The sequence below is a fragment of the Sminthopsis crassicaudata genome, chromosome 2 (genome assembly GCF_048593235.1).
Source record: "Sminthopsis crassicaudata isolate SCR6 chromosome 2, ASM4859323v1, whole genome shotgun sequence".
NCBI lineage: Eukaryota > Metazoa > Chordata > Mammalia > Dasyuromorphia > Dasyuridae > Sminthopsis > Sminthopsis crassicaudata.
Genome location: NC_133618.1, coordinates 165,908,221 through 165,929,614, shown reverse-complemented (window position 1 = coordinate 165,929,614; position 21,394 = coordinate 165,908,221). Strand labels below are relative to the sequence as shown.

Sequence of the window (21,394 nt, the reverse complement as noted above, 5' to 3'; positions counted from 1 at the left end):
ATTTCCAAAATGAGTAATCAAAAATTTAAATTTCACCTATTGATTTCCTATCATGTATTCATTATATTAGAAATTATTATTAGTAATAAATTAACATATTAACATATGTAATAACCATAATAATATAAAAGACAACAATACAAATAGGCACCAAAATGCAGATGAACATAAGGATCATTCTTCATTTCAGAAGATTAATGATGAAATATTCTTCCCTCAATACAAAGGCAATGAACTATAGGTATAAACTGCTGTCTATGGTATTAGAATTAATAGGTCAGTTTGTTTTGATGAACTGTTTCTTCTTTGGTATAAAGGAAAAGGTATGAGGTGAAAAGTTAATGAGAAGTAGTGTGATGTAAAAAAGCAGAAAATATCAATAAGTTAATTAGCTAGTTGCTAAACATTTATTAAATATTTATTGTATGTCAGGCATCTTGCTACATATTGAGGAAACAAAAAAGAGAAGAATACTTCTTGTCCTCAAGAAGTTTGCATTCTATGAGATTATAAATAAATTAGAAGAACATAGGATAGTTTACCTCTCAGATTCCTCTGAAGAGGAATGAATTTATGTCCAAAGAAGAACTAGAGATCATTATTGATCACAAAGTAGAAAACTTTGATTATATCAATTGAAAAGTTTTTGTACAAACAAAACTAATGCAGAAAGATTAGAAGGGAAACAATGGGGAAAACATTTTTACAGTCAAAGGTTCCGATAAAGGCCTCATTTCCAAAATATACAGAGAATTGACTCTAATTTATAAGGAATCAAGTCAAAGGATATGAATAGACAATTCTCAGATGAAGAAATTGAAACTATTACTAGTCATATGAAAAGATGCTCCAAGTCATTATTAATCAGAGAAATGGAAATTATGACAACTCTGAGATACCACCACACACCTGTCAGATTGGTTAGAATGACAGGGAAAGATAATGCAGAATGTTGGAGGGAATGTGGGAAAACAGGGACACTGATACATTGTTGGTGGAATTGTGAATGCATCCCAGCCATTCTGGAGAGCAGTTTGCCACTATGCTCAAAAAGTTATCACACTGTGCTTACCCTTTGACCCAGCAGTGTTACTACTGGGCTTATCTCCCAAAGAGGTCTTAAAGAAGGGAAAGGGACCTGTATGTGCAAGAATGTTTGTGGCAACCCTCTTTGTAGTGGCAAGAAACTGGAAACTATGTGGATGCCCATCAATTGGAGAATGGCTGAATAAATTGTGGTATATAAATATTATGGAATATTATTGTTCTGTAAGAAATGACCAATAGGATGATTTCAGAAAGGCCTGGAGAGACTTAACATGAACTGATGCTGAGTGAAATGAGCAGGACCAGGAGATCATTGTTTACTTTAACAACAACATTATATGATGATCAATTCTGATGGATGTGGCCATCTTCAACAATGAGATGAACCAAATCAGTTCCAATAGAGCAGTAATGAACTGAACCAGCTACACCCAGTGAAAGAGCTCTAGGAGATAACTATGAACCACTACATAGAATTCCCAATCCCTCTAATTTTGTCTGCCTGCATTTTGGATTTCTTTCAAAGGCTAATTGTACACTATTTCATGTCCAATTCTTTTTGTACAGCAAAACAACGGTTTGGACATGTGTACATATGTTGTATTTAATTTATACTTTAACATATGTAACATGTATTGGTCAACCTGCCATCTGGGTGGGGGGAAGGAGGGGAAAAATTAGAACAAAAGGTTTGGCAATTGTCAATGTTGTAAAATTACCTATGCATATATTTGGTAAATAAAAACTATTAAAATTTTTAAAAAAGAAAAAAATTTCTATACATATTCATCTTTTAAAATCATTGCTGTCATGTAAACTGTAATCATGGTAATCTTTTTAAAAAAACAAAGAAAGAAAGAAACAAAAAATCTCTTTGTTAGTATTACAATACTATGATTACAATCAGTATTACAATATTAAAATCCCATGGAATAATTTTTTTTGTTGTTAAATTTGAGCATGTAATAAAGCCAGTTTTTCCAACTTCAAAAAAAAAATGCTTAGCACAATGTCTGGCACATCATAGTCACTTAATAAATGCTTGTTTCTTCCCCCCCCCCAAAAAAAAGAAGTAGTTTGCATTCTAATGATGGTGGTGGTGATAATAGGAGAGACATTAAAACCAATTTATAGACATAAATCCCTTTTCTAGGTAAGGGAATCAATAAAGGCTTCACTGAGGATACAAATTAGGCTATGAAGGAAAGTGAAGCTCATCAGATGGAAATGGAAGTACATTTGTTCCAGACCTGAGACATGGCATAAATAAAGGCAATATTGTAGAAAGAGCAAGGACATGACCAAAGGTAGTGGGTAGGAGAGTTTGAATGTGGTGTGTGTAAAATTATTATTGTTATTTTGGCAGGAGTGTGGATTTTGGTTTGGAGTGTAATTAAGACTAGTTTGGAGACAATTACAAAAATAAAGATGATGAAATCCTTAATCAGTATAGTGACAGTGGGAGTGCAAAAGAGGGGACAGATATGAGATTGTAGAGATATAATTAATAGAATTTGGCAACTGAAATAGAAATAATAAAATTTGGCAACTGATTGGACAATGGATAATAATGCAGATAGGATGAGTCAAAGAGGAATAGTTTAAGAGGAATAGTTTAAAGATGACTCATAGTTTTCAAGCATGGATGATTGGGGAGATAATAATGATATCTTCAACAGAAAAAAAATTAGGAGGATGGTCAGGTCTTTAGAGAAAGATGATTCAATAATTGAATTTAATTATTAAATTGAGTCCCATCCAACCAACCACCAGGAAATCAGGACCAAATCTCCAGAGATAATTTCCCACTTTCTTTGTAGAGCTAATCCACTCTATTTGGATATTCTGCCTTAGGGCTCAGCTGTTTTGATTGGGAAAGGGAAATTCACCTAACCCATTACATCTAGCTAGTTTCAACCCATTTTTAAGATTCCATATAGTCTACCTAAACCTCTTGCTATTTGTCCTGCCTGAAAATGCCTCAAATTCTACCTCCCCAGTTTCTACATCTTGGTGATACACTAATAAAATCATTGCTACCATTGCTATTAAAAAGGATGTTATAACTAAATGTTCTGTCACTCCACTCATAACTTCTTGATTCTCCAAATCAAAACTTCTTTCCATGGCTATCAGTCATGTTGTTATTTCTCAACAGAATGTAAGATTCTGGAGGACAGGAACTGTCTCAATTTTGCATTTGTGTCCTATCATTTAGTGCAATACATCCTATATAGTATATGCTTAAAATAATATTTCATTAAGCCAATAAATATTTATTAAGCTTCTTTTAGGTGAAAACTCTAAGCCCTGGTGAATTCAATTTGGGACACACTGAATTTAAGGTGTTTGCAGGATGTCCAGGTGCAAGTCTAGTAAAAAATTGTAAATGTAGGTCTGGAGCTTAGGGCAAAGGCTGAGACTGGAGGTATATTGAAAGTCATCTACACTGAGATGGTCACTGAAGCCCCAGGAGTGGATTAGACTGCCAAGGGAAAGGAATAGTGAGGAAAGAGAAGAGGACTAAGGAGAGAGCCTTAGAGAATGCTCACAGTTAGTGGGGAGGGGTAAAAAGGAACAAGTATTAAACATGTACTGTGTTCCAGGCACTGTGCTAAATAAATGCTTTACAAATATCTATTTGGGAAGGAGAAGGAAAAAGTGAAAAAGATAGAAAAAAAGCAATCACAGAGAATGACAGAATTGAGGGAAATTAGAGTATTGCTTATTTTATAAGTAACAACATGATGATTTTTTAAGCCTATAAATTTTGAATAAAGTGGTCCTTATCAATTTTCTAGGTGCTGGGCAACAATAGTTCCTTCTCAAGGAAAAGTTAGGAATCTTTGTCTTTATCCCAATCCAGGAAGAACCTCAAAAATGTTATGTTCTCATTAAAATTTTATGTGAGTACCATTTTCTATGGAATTATTCTAATAATAAGGCTGCCAATAAGAAGGCAGAGGAGATGTCTTCCTGAATGGCATGTATTCAGGGGTTCTGAGAAGTTTGTACCCAGAATAATTCCCATTTTGTTGGTTAATGCCTAAAATTGCACTAATAGAATGGCTCAACCTAAACACCCCTTAGCATCTTATATAGGATACTTCACTTGCTCTTTGGACCTATTTTTGAAATAAATGGCATATTTTCCAAGAGTTTAAGAGAAATTATTGAAATTGATGAAACTTGGCATATTTGCAACATAAAAATGACAGATTAAAAGAAAATCTTAGATTGTAAAGAAAGCTAAATTCTTGTTATTGTATAAAAGGGTCTTAAAGCTATTCAGACTCATAACATAGTGTCATGACCCACTTATCATAGGCCAAAAATTGGAGGTGGAAGCTAATCAACATTATTGCAAGATCACATAAAAGTTAGTAGGAGATCAAGACATCCATACTCCTATTTTCCATTGTATCGAATTCAATTAAATTAAATGAATATATATTGAATATATCTACAGGTGTAGAAAACTGTGTCAGAGACTGCATTTGAAATAGGAAGCCAAGTTTAAAAATGTTAATTTTTTTTTTCCTTTGGGAAGATTTGGTTTGCATTTTTTTTAAAAAAAGTATTCATTTAAAAGAATTGATTAGTACTGTGTGCATATAAAATATCCATGCATATAAACACAGACACATATATGCATAGATAGATGTTTATGTTTATTTATGTATCTGGAGATATGTGGCAAGGTTTGTCATTGGAAAAAAGCATTGTTAGTGATGGTTGGACACTCTAGTTGTGCAGGCACTAGCCTCTATGTAAGCACAGTAAAGGGATGCTTCTGAGGGGATATAACAGCCTTCTTGCTTCATCATGGGAAAGGAATCAAATTTAATGTATTTGTTCAAGGCTCTACAGAAGGCACTGAGAATGTCTTCTGCATACAGTCAATGTATGGAATAATAAATCTTAATAAGTACTGTCAATCTTAGGGCTTCCTTTCCTGAAATCTCCTTATGCCATCTGTTTTCCATTCAATCACAGTTTACCAGCGTTATCAAATTGCTTCATAGAACCCACTCAATTTACTTCTAGTAAGTTTCTGGCATGTGCCCTAATGAAAAGGATCATTTGAGCATTTGGGCTCATGGATTTTCTTTCTTTGGAAAAACACACACAGCTTCTAAAGCTTCATGATAGACATTGTAAATAAAGTTTACTATCAGTGGGAAAATAAAATGTTTAGTGATCAACAGCAAGCTAAACTTGGGATTTTAAGATGATGTTAAACTTTTTTTACTTTTCAGAACTGGGAGTTAGGTTTCTGTGTATCAGTAAATTTCCCACAGTAAGGGATTATTAAAACTGTTATGCACTTACACGTTGTTAATGAGTGGACACATGCAATTAAAATTCAAGAGACATATTTGTGCAGGCAGGTAGGTGATACAGTGGATAGAGTGTAGAATCTAGAGTCAGGAAGATCTAAATTCAAATTCAGTCTTAGCTAAATCTATAAGTAAATCACTTAACTTCTGTTTGCTTTAGTTTCTTCAAAACTCATATGCAATTGAGAGGAAAAGAATATGTACTCTAAAGTTACTACTGGTGATGCTTTTGGGGGGATTTTTTTTGGTAAAGAAATAGTAGTGATATATTCAGATTTATTTATATTTTCCTCTTCTAATCCTATCTTTCATTTTTTGTTTTGTTTTAAATTTTTTTGTTTTTTGTTTCTAGCTATGTCTATGAGGCAGACATCAATATATTTACATAGCTCACTAAGAAAAAGAATGTCACTTCAGGTAAGGCCTGAGAAGGGCAAAATGTAGTGTGGTTATCATTTCCCTTTTCCTGGAAGATATGCTTTTCTTACTGCTGCCCAAGATTACATTAGAAGTATAGGAAATGGAATGCAGTGTGTGAGGATCCATAATACACTGTATGGCTGGACTGTACAGTACTTGAAGGGGAATGATGTTTAATAAGTTTGAAAACACTGGTTAAAGAAACATCATAAAGGGAATTAGGATAAATTAGAATAAAGGGAATTACTGAGTCCTCAAACAGAAAATTGCATCAGAGAAGACAAAGATTCTTCAGGACCAAGGTCAGAGGAGAATCAACATTTTAGAGAATTTTTTTAAAAGCATCAGTCATATTTTCAGAATGTTGTCTAGTACTTGAAAATAGCTTTTATTTAAGTATGTTTTGATAAGTTAAGATGGTGTGCATTTAAATCATTTTAGGAATGGAACATTTTGGAATGAATATATATCAAGTGTCAGTTTTCCCACATGGATTCCATTTCTTTTGAGAATTTCTCTTTGGTTGACTTTTCTGGAAATATGTGGTAAATGAATTTTTTTTTAAAGTCCAAGCTTGGACTTTTATGACAGATACAAGGATATTTTGCTTTCCATATAAACTGCAACTACAGTATAGCAGAGTGGATTGAGTGAGAGTTAAAAGACCTAGCTTTAAAGTTCATATCTGATACTGTGTGACCATGGGCACATAGTCATGATCAAATTATTTGCCTAACTACTTCAACTCTCATCTGTCAGATAGGAATAATAATGACAGTTTCCTCTTCTGTCAAATAGATTTAATAATACCTGCTACATCTAATTCTTTGGATTGTTGTATGACTCAGGTTAGATAATGTGAGTAAAGTGTTCTATAAACTTAATATGCTATGTAATTGTCAGTTATTATTCCTGATAAGTGTTATTTAGGGAACTACCTTTACTGTTCACTTTGGCTTCTGATATAGGCTATTTGCAAATTCTCTATTCCATAATCTGTTTTCTAATTAATGAAACTTTGGGAAGATAAGATTTTTTAAAAGCTATTTGTTCATTTTAATAAGGAGGTATTCATCCTTAGCAAGTCAACTATAAAAGAATATTCTAATTAGATTGTCACCAAACTCTGTGATTTGAAGTCACTGTTGTAATCCACCCCAGGATCAAGATGAGCAATATCTGATATATAGTTATAATTTTTCCAAGTGATGACCTGAAGTATCCAGTGATATGATATGTTCTAGTATATATCGCAGGGATGCATCTCACATACTGGCCCCTATGAACTCAGTACCTCCATTGCCATCATCTAAGTCCTTTTTTTTGCCAAACAAAAGAAATGTTCTTTTTAAGTTGTTTCTTTGCAACGCGTTACTCTGGGACCATTGCCACTACTCCATTTGGATTGGAGCCTAGGGAATACCCAGATCTTTGACTGCAAAACAGAAACAAAAAAAGATTCTAGACTCTAAGCTCAGGATTCAGTTTTGTTCTTTTCAAGCTGCAAAGAAATATCTTTGCTAGTTTTGAGCTAAATATACTCTAGATAAAATTTGGAGTTTTTACTAATATGTTCAAACTAAAGGAAAGGCTGATTGATTGATTAAGCTTGATCTCAAAGATCATTAAGTCCAGACTTGTTAACACATTAATTCAGAGAGAGAACAATTTAAAAAAAAAACAAATTTTCAAGCTTTTATTCTCTTCTGTGAAACAGGAGGAGGAAAACAAGGATTTAGTGATTATAATGTCCCAAACATTGTGCTGTACAAATATCTTTTTTTTTTTTTTTTTTTTGGTAAAGCAACCCTGGGAGGTAAAGGCTATTATTATCCTTCTTTTATAGTTGGAAGAAACTCAAGCAGAGTTATTAGGTGATACACAGACAGTAAGTATTTGAGAAAAGATTTAATTTAGATCTTCCTAGCTCAACATTTTAGTCCATGTTCCACCTTGCTGTTCAATGGTCAATCTTAATCTTGAACCAAGAGATTCTACACTAATGTGAAGTACTTTCACATCAGAAAAGACTGTGAGATGTACACAGTTATGTTAGAGTATAGAGTATCTTTTTTATCATTCAATATAGAGTTACTCTAGTGCTCATTTCCAAAGCAACTTTGGCAGACCCTGGAGAGAAATACAATTAGTTTTCATCATTTACACTAGTATAGTTAAAGAATATAATGGCTTTAAGTGTGAGCCAGAAGTTAAAGGCAAAGCAGAGAAAGGTGTCTAATGCACAGAAAGATCTAATGCGCAGAAAGAAAAGTTTTAAAGACATAAATTTGGTATTAATTATTCATATTAAGACACTATATTGAACCAGACATACATAATAACTGGTGCTCTATTTTTTAGCCAATGAGCATCAACATGGCCACATTAATAGATTGTTTGTTGACTGGGTGCCAGTCTAACAAAGTACAAAGAATTTCTATTTTTACTGTGCTAAATGCCTGTTCTCAAAGATACTTTGCTAGTTCCTGCCCTCAAAGAATTTATATTATATCGGGAGAATTCAACATATACATAAAAAAACAATGTTTACCACTAATGAGTTGATCACTATATGATGATTTTTTTGGTCCAAATCCATACATGAAATTTAAAAAAAATGCAAAATGATACTTAGTCCTGTGCAATTGTCTTCTTCTGCAGTAATAGTGGCAGAACATCATAAAAGGACAATGTATACAAATATTCCTAAAGTTTTAGAACATTAATTGAATAGATTATTCATATAAAGAATGATCTTTGTCTAGTGACCAACTGATAAATTTCTATAATAACACCATAATTATATTGGTGTTCTCACTATAAAGGAATCCAAAAGACATGAAGACATTTTACAATTAAATGGAAGAATCACTCAAAATTTTTCCTCATTGATGAAGGAAAAAATGGAATAGCTTTATTTAAAGACAACAAGAAATATAATTTCATGGAACATTTGACTTCCTTGCCATATAATCTTCATGATGAATATTAAAAAAAGCAAACAAGGCATCATCAATTCATTGCAATTTATGTACTAAAATATAATGAAGATAATAAAAGTACAGAAACTCTATGAAGAATTTCATAGTACTCTCCAAATTAAGTTTACATGAAATTCAATAATAGATGACTCCAACAAAAAAAATGTGTATAGGATGAAATAGTAATAAATACATTGTAAACAGCATTTGAAAAAAGACAAAAGAATTTGAATTTGTTCAGGAGGCTCATGGCTATATATCTGAATACTGTCTTCAAGGAGAAAATCTGAAGATACAATTTGTGTCAAGCCCTGTGAAACATCACAAGAAATGAAATTTACTAAAACTTAGATAGCAAAAAAATCTAGTTGATGATGAGTCATTTAAAAATGTTTTATTTTTCTTCAATTACATATAAAATTCTTTTTTTTGCATTTGTTTAAAACAGATTTTGAATTCCAAATTCTCTCCTCCTTTTTCTTCCTGAAATGGTAAACAATCTGAGATATGTTCTACATGTAGAAGAGATTGGAATCATATAATCACAGAACTTGAGAATTGGAAGGCACATCAGCAGCCATCTTGTCCAATTCTTACGTGAGACAAAAGGCCTCTAATATACCCAATAAGTGAACTTCAGGCTTCTCAGAAGCCCTCTAAGAAAGCTAAAACTTACCACTTCTCAAGTAAGCCCATTAAACTTTTGGAGAATTTCTATCATTTCGAAGTTTTTCTAGACATCAAGATTAAATTTCATTCTTTGAAATTTTCGCTCATTACTTATTTTAGTTCTTTCCTCTGGAGTAACATAGGACATCTAATCCATTGTCTACATTACAGCCATTCAAATACTTGAAGATAGCTATCATATTCTCCCTGTGTTTCTTTTTCTCTAGGCTAAATATTCATGGTTGCTTCAACCAAACCTGCTATAACATGGACTATTATAATATCCTAATTATCCTCCTCTGAGAACTCTCCAGATTAACAAGGTCTTTCTCAAGTGATGGTTCCCAGAACTGAACTCAGTACTTCAGATAAGGTCTGACAAGGGCAAAACCTAGTGCGGTTATCATTTCCCCTTTCCTGGAAGCTTACATTTTTCTTACGGTTGCCCAAGATTATATTAGAAGTGTAGGAAATGGAATGTAGTGTGTGAGGATCCATAATACACTGTTTGGCTGGACTGTACAGTACTCGAAGGGGAATGTTGTTTAATAAAGTTGAAAACATCATAAAGGGAATTAAAATCAAATGTGTTTTATTTGATCCTAGGAGACCCAGGGATTCACTGTATTCACTGTGGGATGACATGATCATACCTTGCTTTGGGAAAATCAGTTTGGCATCTAAGTGGAGGGCAGACTAGAGTAGGGAGAGACTTGAGAAAGGAAAACCAATTAGGAGGCTCTTGTAATACAAGTGAGAAGGGGTAAGAGTCTGAACAAAGGCGGTGGCTATATGAATAGAAGAAATTGGGTTTAGAAATATGTAAAAGATATTATGGAGGTAGAAATAAGATTTGGTCATGTGTGAGGTAAGAAGTCTATGCAAATGAACAATGTAAAAGAGGAGTAGAGTTTGGGGAAAACAATAATGGATTCATTAAGTTTGAAGTACTGCAAGATATTTTATTTGAGATGTCCAATAAGCAGATGGTAACACATGTCTGGTGCTCAGAAGAGAGACAAGTGCTAGACAAATATATCTGGGAATCATTTACCTAGATATGACAAATGAACCCATAGCAAGTTGTTAAATGAGAGCAAAAGGGACTAAGAATATACAATCAGGCTGGTAAAAGAACCAGGAGATAACAGTGACATGAAAATTTAGAGAAGAAAGTATACTCAGAAGGAGATATATACTTCTACAAACTTGTCTAAATCTGAGTATTTCAAACATGTTGCTAAAACAGAGTGATATAAGGAAAAATATGTCTCAACAAATTTTAACATGCATTTGTCTTTTGTTGAGCTCATGACAAAATGTCTCTCATCTTTACCTATTCACCATTTCCCCCCAAGTCTGAATTCAGTAATGTGATAATGCCTTTTGTGCTATAAGTTTAAGATTTAGCTCAGCCTTTAATTTTTTACCTACTTTTGGGAAGTTAATCATTATGACCTATATAAAAGCACAATTTTCTCTCACTTTCTTTGATTTCTAGCAATTTAAAATAAATTGCTTCAATTTTTTCCAAATCAGTGACTGATTTTTTTCTTATAGCTTAAAAAAAATTAAAATACCAGTAAACATGTTTTTTTGTTTCTTTTGGGGGGGGGGGGAAGTTGGTAATGATTGTAGTGTTTTCATCTAGATATTAATAAGGGAACATGCCATTGTGACCAAAGAGTCAAAATAAAAAAAGAGAAAAAGAAACAGTTCAAAAATAAGCTTAATTTTGAACTGTTTCTTTTTTTCTTTTTCTTATAAGGCAAGGTTCTCTGTGTGGAGGATGAGAGAGGGATATTTTGGAAGACATAAAAACAAAAGATATTAAGAGAATAATATAAATGGTCAAAAGTAAAAAAGAAAATATTGTTCAGAAATAAGGAATGAGAGGCCAGAGAATTGTAGATTTCACTGACATCTCATAGCTTTATAACATGAATATTTTCTTCAAGAAAAATATTAGGAGACACTGGACATAGAGAGATCCAAATAATATTACCCTCCCCCCCAATCAATTGCATTAAACAGATAGTGAATAACTTGTTACTGATGTGGGAATCATTCCTGAATTAGCTGTCTGCTTAAAATCAGATCATCAACTTGCTAGAGCAAAGAGGAAATTAAAAACAAAATTACTATTGTTAGCACTACTGTCTATCTACCCAGGTTACTTATACCTTTGGAATCTAATACTTAATGTGCAAAAAGAAAATTGGATTTACACACATATATTATATCTAGGTTATACTGTAACACATGTAAAATGTATGGGATTGCCTATCATCTAGAGGAGGGAGTAGAGGGAAAGAGGGGATAATTTGGAAAAATGAATACAAGGGATAATGTTATAAAAAATTACTCATGCATATATACTGTCAAAAAATTTTATAATTATAAAATTTTTAAAAATGGGTTTATTTAAGAAAAAAATTACTTTAAAAAAACAAGCACAGGGGGGCAAGGTAATTGTGCCGTTAAAACAATTCTAACCCCATTTTAAACAAGATAATGGCCCCAAAATGGAAACAGATGGAATATGGTCACTAATACCAATTATAATAATATTTTGTATAAATGATAAACTTAGGTAAATCACTTTCCAAATAGGGAAATACTAAGAGTTTGAAAATTTCTTTAGTTGCGAAACATTTTATTTCTTTGCCAGAGATGGGGCAGCCAAAGAAAACACTATTTCAAAATGTATACTATTTTGTAAAATCTTATTGAGAAAGATGGAAGATTATGAGAAGAATAGCTTTATTAAATAAAAAAATAGTGGAGAGAGAAAAAAAAAACTTAAAGAACATTTAAAGAGAGACCCAACTAAGAAAAGTCATCCTGAGAACATTTTGGGATGAAAATGGAATATGGACAATAAACAGGAGAAAAAATGGAAAGGTTTCTCCTTCTCTTTCTCCTCCTCCCCCTATTCCCCAATCCTGCCCTCAAAATTTCCCTTTTCAAGAAAGTTGACTATAAAGATCCTAAAAAAACAATTGGAATCCCAACAATTTTACACTCTATTGGCTGCAATTGTTGGTCAGAGCTTTCTAACAACTATGAGATGCTGATTCCTCTTGCACTCTCAGCAACTTTTGACTTCTCTCACTTTAGGGTATAGTTTGGCCATTTTTAGACTTTGGCAGCAAATGAATGTGCTTCCTTTATGTAAGAAGATGATGTTATTGACCCACTTGTCAGTATTTCATGCATTTTTTAGTGACACAAAGCAATTGATAACAGTTTGTGCTGAGCCATCTACACTTGCTCACTCTGTCCTTTTTATAATCACTACCTTGCATCTTTCAAATAGTGGAATGGATTTTGTCTGTAGTTCTAGTCTAGAGGAGAGTTTTTTTTTTTTTCTTCTGAAAAATCAATTGGGTAGTCTAGGTTAAAAACCTTTAAACTAACCTGCTAGCTTCTTCACCATACATGAATTTTGTCTCCTACCTCCATGTCTTTGCATGCTGAGCTATATCTAAAATGCACTTCACACATCCCACTTTTACTATACCTGACTGCCTTCAAAATGTAGTTCAAGATGTCTGGACTATGGAGGCCTCTTTGTCTCTGGCCATGTGGATGGGGGTAGTATCTTTGATTAGCTGACTGCTTCTTTAAAACTGATAAGACTGAACCAAATGCTGTCTTTTGGGCCATTCTTATCTACTTCTTACAGAGAATAAAGATCCCAATTCATGACATTATGAAGTGAACTGGTGAGACATTAAGTTCTGCTCACTCCTTTATCCTGACCTCAGAATGGGCTTTGCAGTGGAAGGGAGAAGGTAGTTTCTATTTTGTGTTATTTCTCCTCCTCAGTTTTGGGTATCATAAGTGATTCTCATGGGACCTGCAAGTCCAAGCCATGACAATCTTGGAGTCAGGATGATAAGTGAAATGGTGTAGCTCATCAGCCCAGCATGGAAGCCCTGAGAAGCCGAGGTGTGTGAAACTCTAGCCTAAGGTAGATTTTAATCTTGGAATAGGACTGTGCTTTGTAGGAAACAAAGCTAAACTATGAACCTATTTTTTTTCTACCCCACCAGAGAGAGGAGGAGCATTTGCATATTTGTAATTGTATCTTCTAAAGTAAATATTTCTATATATTCACTTCAATATATATGCTACAGGGTAGACTGAGGCAGGGGTGGAGTCAGAGCACTGAGAGTGGGAACATGGGACTATCAATCCAGTTCTGACAGCGTTGGGGGGAGGCTTGGGACATTCTGATAAATTGGGATTACAGAATGGGGAGATGGGGAAGGCACCTGATATTCTAAAATATAAGACCTTTATCCTATCAAACATTCTGATGATTAAGAGGGAAGGGTGATGTTATAGCCTGAGGATTGAACAGAACAATTAGGAATTGAGGCAGAACAATTCAGGGCAACTGAGTCAGGACAATAAGGGAAACTGAGTCAGGACAATAAAAGGGAACTGTGGCACAACAGAACTTAATACATTTTTGTTGAATTGAATTGAACCCTTGATCTTAGTGTCATTAGTACAATGCTCTAACCAAATGAGCTGCCAGCTTCCTAAGGTCTCCTTCCTCCTCTGCAGAAGATACCAAAAGGTGCCATTGAATTAATACTTTTATGGAGACATATGATGCTTGAGTATCACTCAAGGTATATATCAGACTTGTAGGGGAAACAGAAAGATTATATAAATTGTCATTCAAAGAGCATGCTTATTGCATTTAGCTCTTTTATTTTCATTACAATTGAGCATCCCCAATGAACAACTCTGAGCTAATCAATTTTTAGTACCTGGTGCTTGAAGGAGATAAGAGTGAGATGAACTGAGATGGTTTAGAATGATTAAAGCTTAATATAAGAAAGAAAAGCAATGCTAGAAGAATGACGAAGCACTTTAAAGTGATGCAAAAGGAAGCATCTTCAGTAATTTTAAAAGGTCATATTTTGCAAATTAGATTTGCTTATATGGCTTGATTTTAGACCTGGACATAATGCTTTGATTCTTAACTAAGTGAGGTAATAAGTGAGATTTGAACTCAAAGAGTTAAGTTGGGGTTAAATTTGTGTTGTGATATTTAAAGTAAATGCATTCAGGCTTCATTATGTAAATTTAAAAATAAAATATTCCTCCTTTTACTTTCCAAATTTAAGAAATTATTGAAGCCTGAAGAATAGATTAAGTAATTTTCCTTTAATTATTGTACAATGCTTGAAATCCATCTGTGATCATTATCTAGATCTCAAATTATATAATAGTTAGAACTGTGAATCACCCCTAATGAAAGACTCAGAATAAAAAAAAAAACCCTCCAAAACTCTACCTTTAATATAAAGAGGATTAACATTATTTATATAGTGGGAGATATTCTACTGAGGTATTCTAGAATTATCAAATTCATTCTAAAAACTATATTTTCAGCATTGGCATTGTATTAATACTATATTGCCCCCAAACTCTTTTGTAATTAAATTCTTAAGAAAATTGAAAACATATTGAATCTCTGCCATTGAAATTGAAGATGCACATTAAAATGTCTACCTCATCTTTTCCATTTATCCTTTAGTATTTTAACAATTAAATTCAACAAAAAGTTTATTAATAGCCAAGCAAACATAATACTTGTATGTAGTAAATATATTTAGAATGGAATCATTTCAATCTAACATATCAAACTCCCTTCATATAGTGGACTTTGATCAGACTTTGTCATAACCTCCACTCTACATTAAGTACTGATTGCTGACCCTATAACTAGAATGAGGATCACTTTAAAGTGATGGGCATCGTAAGAATTCAACAGAAAAACAAGATTGATGGTATGTATGTAGAAGAGTAAGGAAAGATAAGTAAAGTCACAAAAACAACATTATAAATGGTGGATGAGAAAGGAAAATCCAGAAACTAAACACAAATCATATAAACTCTGCTTTTACAACTGCCCAAGCAACAACCAGACTTATACCAAACATTTAGTGATAAAAGCAATACTAAGGAAAGGAAGAAGATCACTGTTCTCTTAAATTGACTAGATTTTCCTTCACCATCTCAACTGGGTTTTGCTAACAGGTTCCAGAATAAACCTCCCTGTGTAAGGAATAGACAGAGGCAAGTGGAGCCTGTCTAACTGCAGCTGCTATTGGTTCTGACATTTCATCCTGTATACTTGATTCTCTAATGATTCCCCCTTAATGACATAATTAGCAATCTTATATTCTGAGAATGTTCATTCTTTGTTGGATCCCAATCTGAGGCCCCTTTAGGGCTAATTCACTTGGAATTTATCAGGAAACTTATTCTGGGTTAAGTAGTAAAGTATCTTTATCTGAATTAAGTTTTGATCCTGGCAAAAATAACTAAAAACAATGATACTCAATTCAGACAGGGCAGTAGAGAAGTAAAGCCATTTGTTGTTGGAATTACAAGCCTATAGATTGTCTTGTGAAATTATATCACATTCTTTGGTCTGGTAAATCGATTGTTGGGAACATACCCTTAAAACATTATTTTTAAAAAAAGCTATCTGTTTAAAAAATTTCATAATAGCATTACATGTATAATCATAAAAACTGGAAGCAGCCATTATTTGTTTTATAATTGAGGAATTTAAAAATAAATTTTGGTACATTAATGTTACAGGATACAAAGGTTCAATAATCATAAAAATAATAATAGTTAATATTTATATAGTACTTATTGTGTGCCAGAAGAGCTTCACAAATGTCATTTTATTTAATACAATAACCCTGGGAACAGATACTATTATTATCTCCATTTTACAGAAGAGGAAACTGAGGCAGATAGAGATTAAATATTTAGAGTCATCCACCTAATAAAGTCTGGAGTCAGATTTGAATTTGGTTCTTCCTGACTGCAGCACTCTAGTGCTCCCTGTGCCACAATAAAACTGAAAAGTGTAAGGAATACAAAGAAATCTGAAAAGTCCTTTATTCAAGAATGTAAACAAACAAACAAACAAAACCTAGAAAAATAGCACCTCGGAAAGGGCACTGACTCTGCTGTGTTCAAATAAGGACTTCTCATGAATACTACTTGTATGATTGGGAAATTTAGAACCTCCTGATATCAGTTTGCTCATCTGTAGCTTGGGAGAACTTGCATTAACTGCTTTCTGAGATTACTCTTAGTCCCATGGTATGAATCTATGATCCTATGAAGGCAGTGCATAATTTCTGTTATGAAGAAAAGCAAAGTAAGAGGAGAAAGCATCCTAATGGTCACTTAAGGGCAATGACCAAAAGTAGTGTTAGGATTACTTATTTTTTCAAATTAACTTAAATGTATAATTTAGTTGTTCGTATTGATGCTTAATATTGTTTCTAAGAAAACATTTACTTTTAAAATCACAACAGAAGAATTTTTAAGGATGAAATAACAGAAATTGTCCAATTCTTTCTTCTGATATAGACTTAGTGAGAATTAGATATAGATTTCTTGTTTTACAGGTCAATGAATATGAATTTCCATCCAGAAATAGGTAATAAATGGCCGAGAGGGTGAATTTTGCTAATTCTGAATTTCCATTTTCTGTATAAGAATCACAGAAATGACAAAGTACTGAATTGATTACCCTTAGAAAAAAAGAACATTTTCCTACTACACATTGCAGTATTTTTATTAATTCTCACATGAAGTATTTTAGACATCCACTACTTCTCTGAAGACAGCTTTATTATTATTATTCCTCTTATCTAGAAAGTTTGGATTCTTTAAATATCAACTGATCTCAGCTTGGTCTCATGCAATTTACTGCTTTTTGTCAAGGATTTTGATAAAAATCATAGATGGCATGTTTGTCAAATTTACAGATGATACAAAGCTGGGAGGGATAGCTTATACACTGGGTGACAGCATTTAAAAAGATCCTTACAAAAATAGCCCATTGTGTAAGAAATTTAAAAGAGATACATGTGTGTCTTAGATTGGAGTTTAGAAAATCTATCACAAGTGTAAGATAAGTGTAGGCATAGCTGGGTGGTAGTATGTGTGAAATGGGTACAGTAATGTGACTGGCAAGTTCATTGTGAGCCAACAGTGTAATATGGCTTCTAAGAGAGCTAATATAACATTATATTACATAGATTCACATTGGACCTAGAACCAAGAATGGGATGACCCAATTATGCTATGATCTGTTTAGGTTACATCAGGAGTACAATGTTGAATTTTCAGAACCGCATTTTAGGAAGGGCATTTATGAACTGGGGAGTGTTTAGAGAAATGTAATCAATTTGATGAAGGGCCTTCCAATTGTTATAAGGGGATTTTTGAAAGAGTTAGGGAAGATTTAGCCTGGAGAGAAGACAAGTAGAATGTGATAACTATATTTAAATATTTGAGGGGCATTCATATTCTGGAGGGAGTCAGACTTATTCTGCTACATACATACAGTAAGTCTTATATAGAATAGTGTGGAATAGTAGTGAAGAATTGGGGTCAGAGTACCTGGATTGGATTTCTGGCCCTTCCATTTGTTTGACCTTGGAGAAGTATTAACCTTTCAGGCTTTACATTTCTTATCTGTAAAATGAGATAGATAAACTCTAAACTCTATGAACAATGAGTAGAATTAGCAAAGAAGAAAGAAGCCAATGTAGTTAATAAATTTTTACTGAGCACCTACTTTGTACCTGGCACTGTTCTAGGTATTAGAGATACAAAAAACAGCAAAGGACAATCCCCTCTCAAGTAGCTTATAAATTTAAGGAGGAAGATAACATGAAATCAATTATGTGTGAACTATACACAGGATAAATTGAAAATAATCACAGAAGACAGGCACTAGGATGAAGGGAAACTGGGAAAGACTTCCTGAAGAAGATGGGATTTTATCTGGGAGTTAAAGGAAGCCAGAGATACCAGGAGGCAGAAATGAAGAGGAGGAGATAATCCCATTCAAGGGTACCCAGGAAAAAGTCAGGAGACAGAGCATCTCAAATGAGCAACAGCAAAGCAGCCTGTGTCACTGGATTGCAAAAGATTGGAAAGGAGGAAAGGGCCAGAAAATGAAAGGCTTTGAAATCCAAACCGAAAATTTTACATTTGATCTTGGAAGTGAAAAAGAGACATTGGAGTTATTGAATAGGGGGTCTCAAAGTTAGATGTGTGCTTTAGTAAATTCCTTTAGCAATTTAGTGAAGGATGAATTAGAACAGCAAGACACCTGTGGCAGGAAGAGATACCTTGGAGGGTGTGCTATTCCAATAATTTAGGCATGAGATGAGGAGGGCCAGAATCAGGATGTTGGTGGTGTCCGACAAGAGAAGAGGAAAGGCAAAAATCAACAGGCTTTGGCAAAAGATTGGACATGGGGGTGGAGTGAGAGATGGAGAAGAGTTGAGAATGATGCTTGGTTGAAAGCCTGGATGATTGGGAAGATGGTGGTACCCTCCAAAATAATAGAGAAGTTTGGAAGAGGGAAAAATTTGAGGTAAAGATGTTGGGTTTATGTTGTCCGTGGAAAATGCATTATGAAATGGCCAATGACAGATAGAAGTCAATAGAGAGGTTAAAGCTAGATAAGTAGATTTGAAAATCATTAGTATAAAAATGATCATTTTAATCTTCCTAACAATTCCAAAGTAGATTGGGATGTTGCAAGAGATAGTAGGTTCTATTTCACCAGAAGTCTACAAAAGTCCAGATGATTACTGATTGAATGTCATAAAGGAAATTCTTATTCAGAGATAGGTTAGACTAGATGGCCTCTGAGGTTCCTTTCACTTTTGAGATTTTTAGATTCTATGAATTAACTAAAAACAACACCCCCCCCAAACCTGTACATGTATGTAAGCAGTTCTTGTTCTAAAAAGTACTTATTAAGTTAGAATGTAAAGAGCTTACATTCTAATGGTGTAAATGACATGTAGACAAATAGGTATATTTAAAACACATAGTAGATGGTAGTAGTTGGACAATTTTATCCAGATCTTTTGCAGGACTACAACAGAGAGATTTGTTAAAAAACAAAACAAAGCACGATCAAGTCTAGTCTTCATCCAATGTTTCTTCACAGTCATTGTTTTTTAGTTTTCTGCTATTGCTGTTCTACTTTGTGAATTTGTATTTTTTTACTTTTATTAATTCAGGGATCTGTTAGAGTGACTATGTTCTCCCAGATTTCTCCCATCTAGTGAATATCAGCTGAAAATCAGCATTACTTTTCACTGAAAGATTATTAGTTCTCATGGTTTACACATCATGCTTTGTTTTATCATTCTCAATCCACATTTCCAACTTCTTTCTATCCATTTTATTGCTGACCTCTCCTCATAGGTGTTGGTAATAGCTCTTAAATTAGCTCAAAAAGGGTATACCTATCAAAAATACCTGGACTAAGGAGCACTGATCTTTACAGTCAGCATCCAATCTGATTAAAGTTACCAGCGACTGAATGTCACAGTTATTGCTCACATGATAAACTTTCTCTAATGATATTATCTTTCATGGATGAAAAGAATTCACTTATAGTGGGAGGTTTGTGGTTTGATTTTTTTCCCCCAGTGAAGATGTTCACAGTGAGTTATTGAAACTTTCTCTCTCCTGGTCTTTGGCACACATTTATGAGGCAGCCAGTTGTACCCAGCTTCAGTCAGCTATGTAAAATCATAGGATTTGAGTTGGTTGAGAATCTTTAAAATCAACTAATCCTAATCCTTATTTTAAAGATGAGGAAACAGTCACACAGGAAATGAATCTTGAACCTAAGTCTCTGACTCCATATTTCATATTCTTTCCCTTACTGTTGTTGTAAGAGATTATATTGATTATCTCTGGTTAATCCTGTCTATTGCTACTCATATATAGTAAACTGCATGCTGTTTTCTCTGGTAGATTCTGAGCTCTTTGAGGGGAAGGGATTGTCTTTTACATTTCTTTGTATTACAATCCTTAGCAAAGTGCCTGGCACATAGTAGGTGTTTAACAAATGTTTATTGACTGACTGCTTATGAACTGTTTGTTTCTGGGTAAGGGGAATGGTGTATATGGGAATTAAACCCCAGATCATTAGCATGGTATTCAATGTGAAATGCTTCCAGTTCACAAACTTCTCACATTTATGGCATTTTCAAGTTAAAAACAAAATAAACCCACTTTCTCCACAGTGACCCCGTGAAATAATGATGTATCAACAGTTTTATGTTATTAAATACAGAATGTAATTAAGAAAATGTGGTGTTACATGATGAATATCAAGGAACTATGTGACCATTCAATAGCAGATTTCTTTTGTTCATTCAGGGTATAGAAATTTTAAGTGTCCACTCTTTCCATTATAATGCCTTCCTCTTTTATTATCTTCCTAATTTGTAGTGAAGTATGAGGGTGAATGGCTAATATTGGTTGATAGATTACCTATATAATGATCTTTTCCTCCCATACTATTTATCCAATGTCCATAAACTAGAATTCAGTTTTACAATACATTAACAACAATAGTGCTTTGCTTTGTATGAGAAAAATGCTACTTGTGTGCAATCAGTAGGGACACATATTTGAAGTTTTTTAAACCATGGCAACGGGTTTGTGATCATTTCATTCACTTGGAGATAATAAATGGTCATATGGGCAGAGCAATAACTGAGATGGACAGCTAGAGATTTGACTTGGGCACTAAATTTAGAGGCCATTGACAACACTTCTAGATCTTCAGTAATGTAGAAACAACAGATTAGTATTTAGCTAGTAAGCATAATTGGTATAGGAAGCTATCAGATGGTGGCCTATAGAAAGCTTCACTTCCCCTCAATAAAGGGCATCTTTCTGAATACGGTTTATATTTATATTTATTTGCCCTGTACCAAAATTCCTAGTAAAATTCTATTTACTGGGCCCACTCTACTGCTACAGATTAAAAGCAAGCCATGTATGATGCCTTGAGATGTCCGTTTCTCATTAATGACACCATGTGCTAATCATGGA

The 21,394-nt window shown here is 33.7% G+C and overlaps 1 protein-coding gene across 2 annotated transcripts in view; it reads right to left on the bottom strand.

Moving 5' to 3' along the window:
• The window catches only part of SEL1L2 (SEL1L2 adaptor subunit of SYVN1 ubiquitin ligase), a 167,909-nt gene that overhangs the window by 59,451 nt on the left and 87,064 nt on the right, over positions 1 to 21,394 (bottom strand). The window contains exon 6 of one of the 2 annotated variants that reach the window (XM_074287833.1): positions 17,918 to 17,992. The exons of the other annotated variant lie outside the window; for it this stretch is intronic. Coding sequence (XP_074143934.1) covers positions 17,918 to 17,992 — 75 coding nt within the window. The remainder of the gene's footprint in view (positions 1 to 17,917; positions 17,993 to 21,394) is intronic. 2 annotated transcript variants of the gene reach the window in all.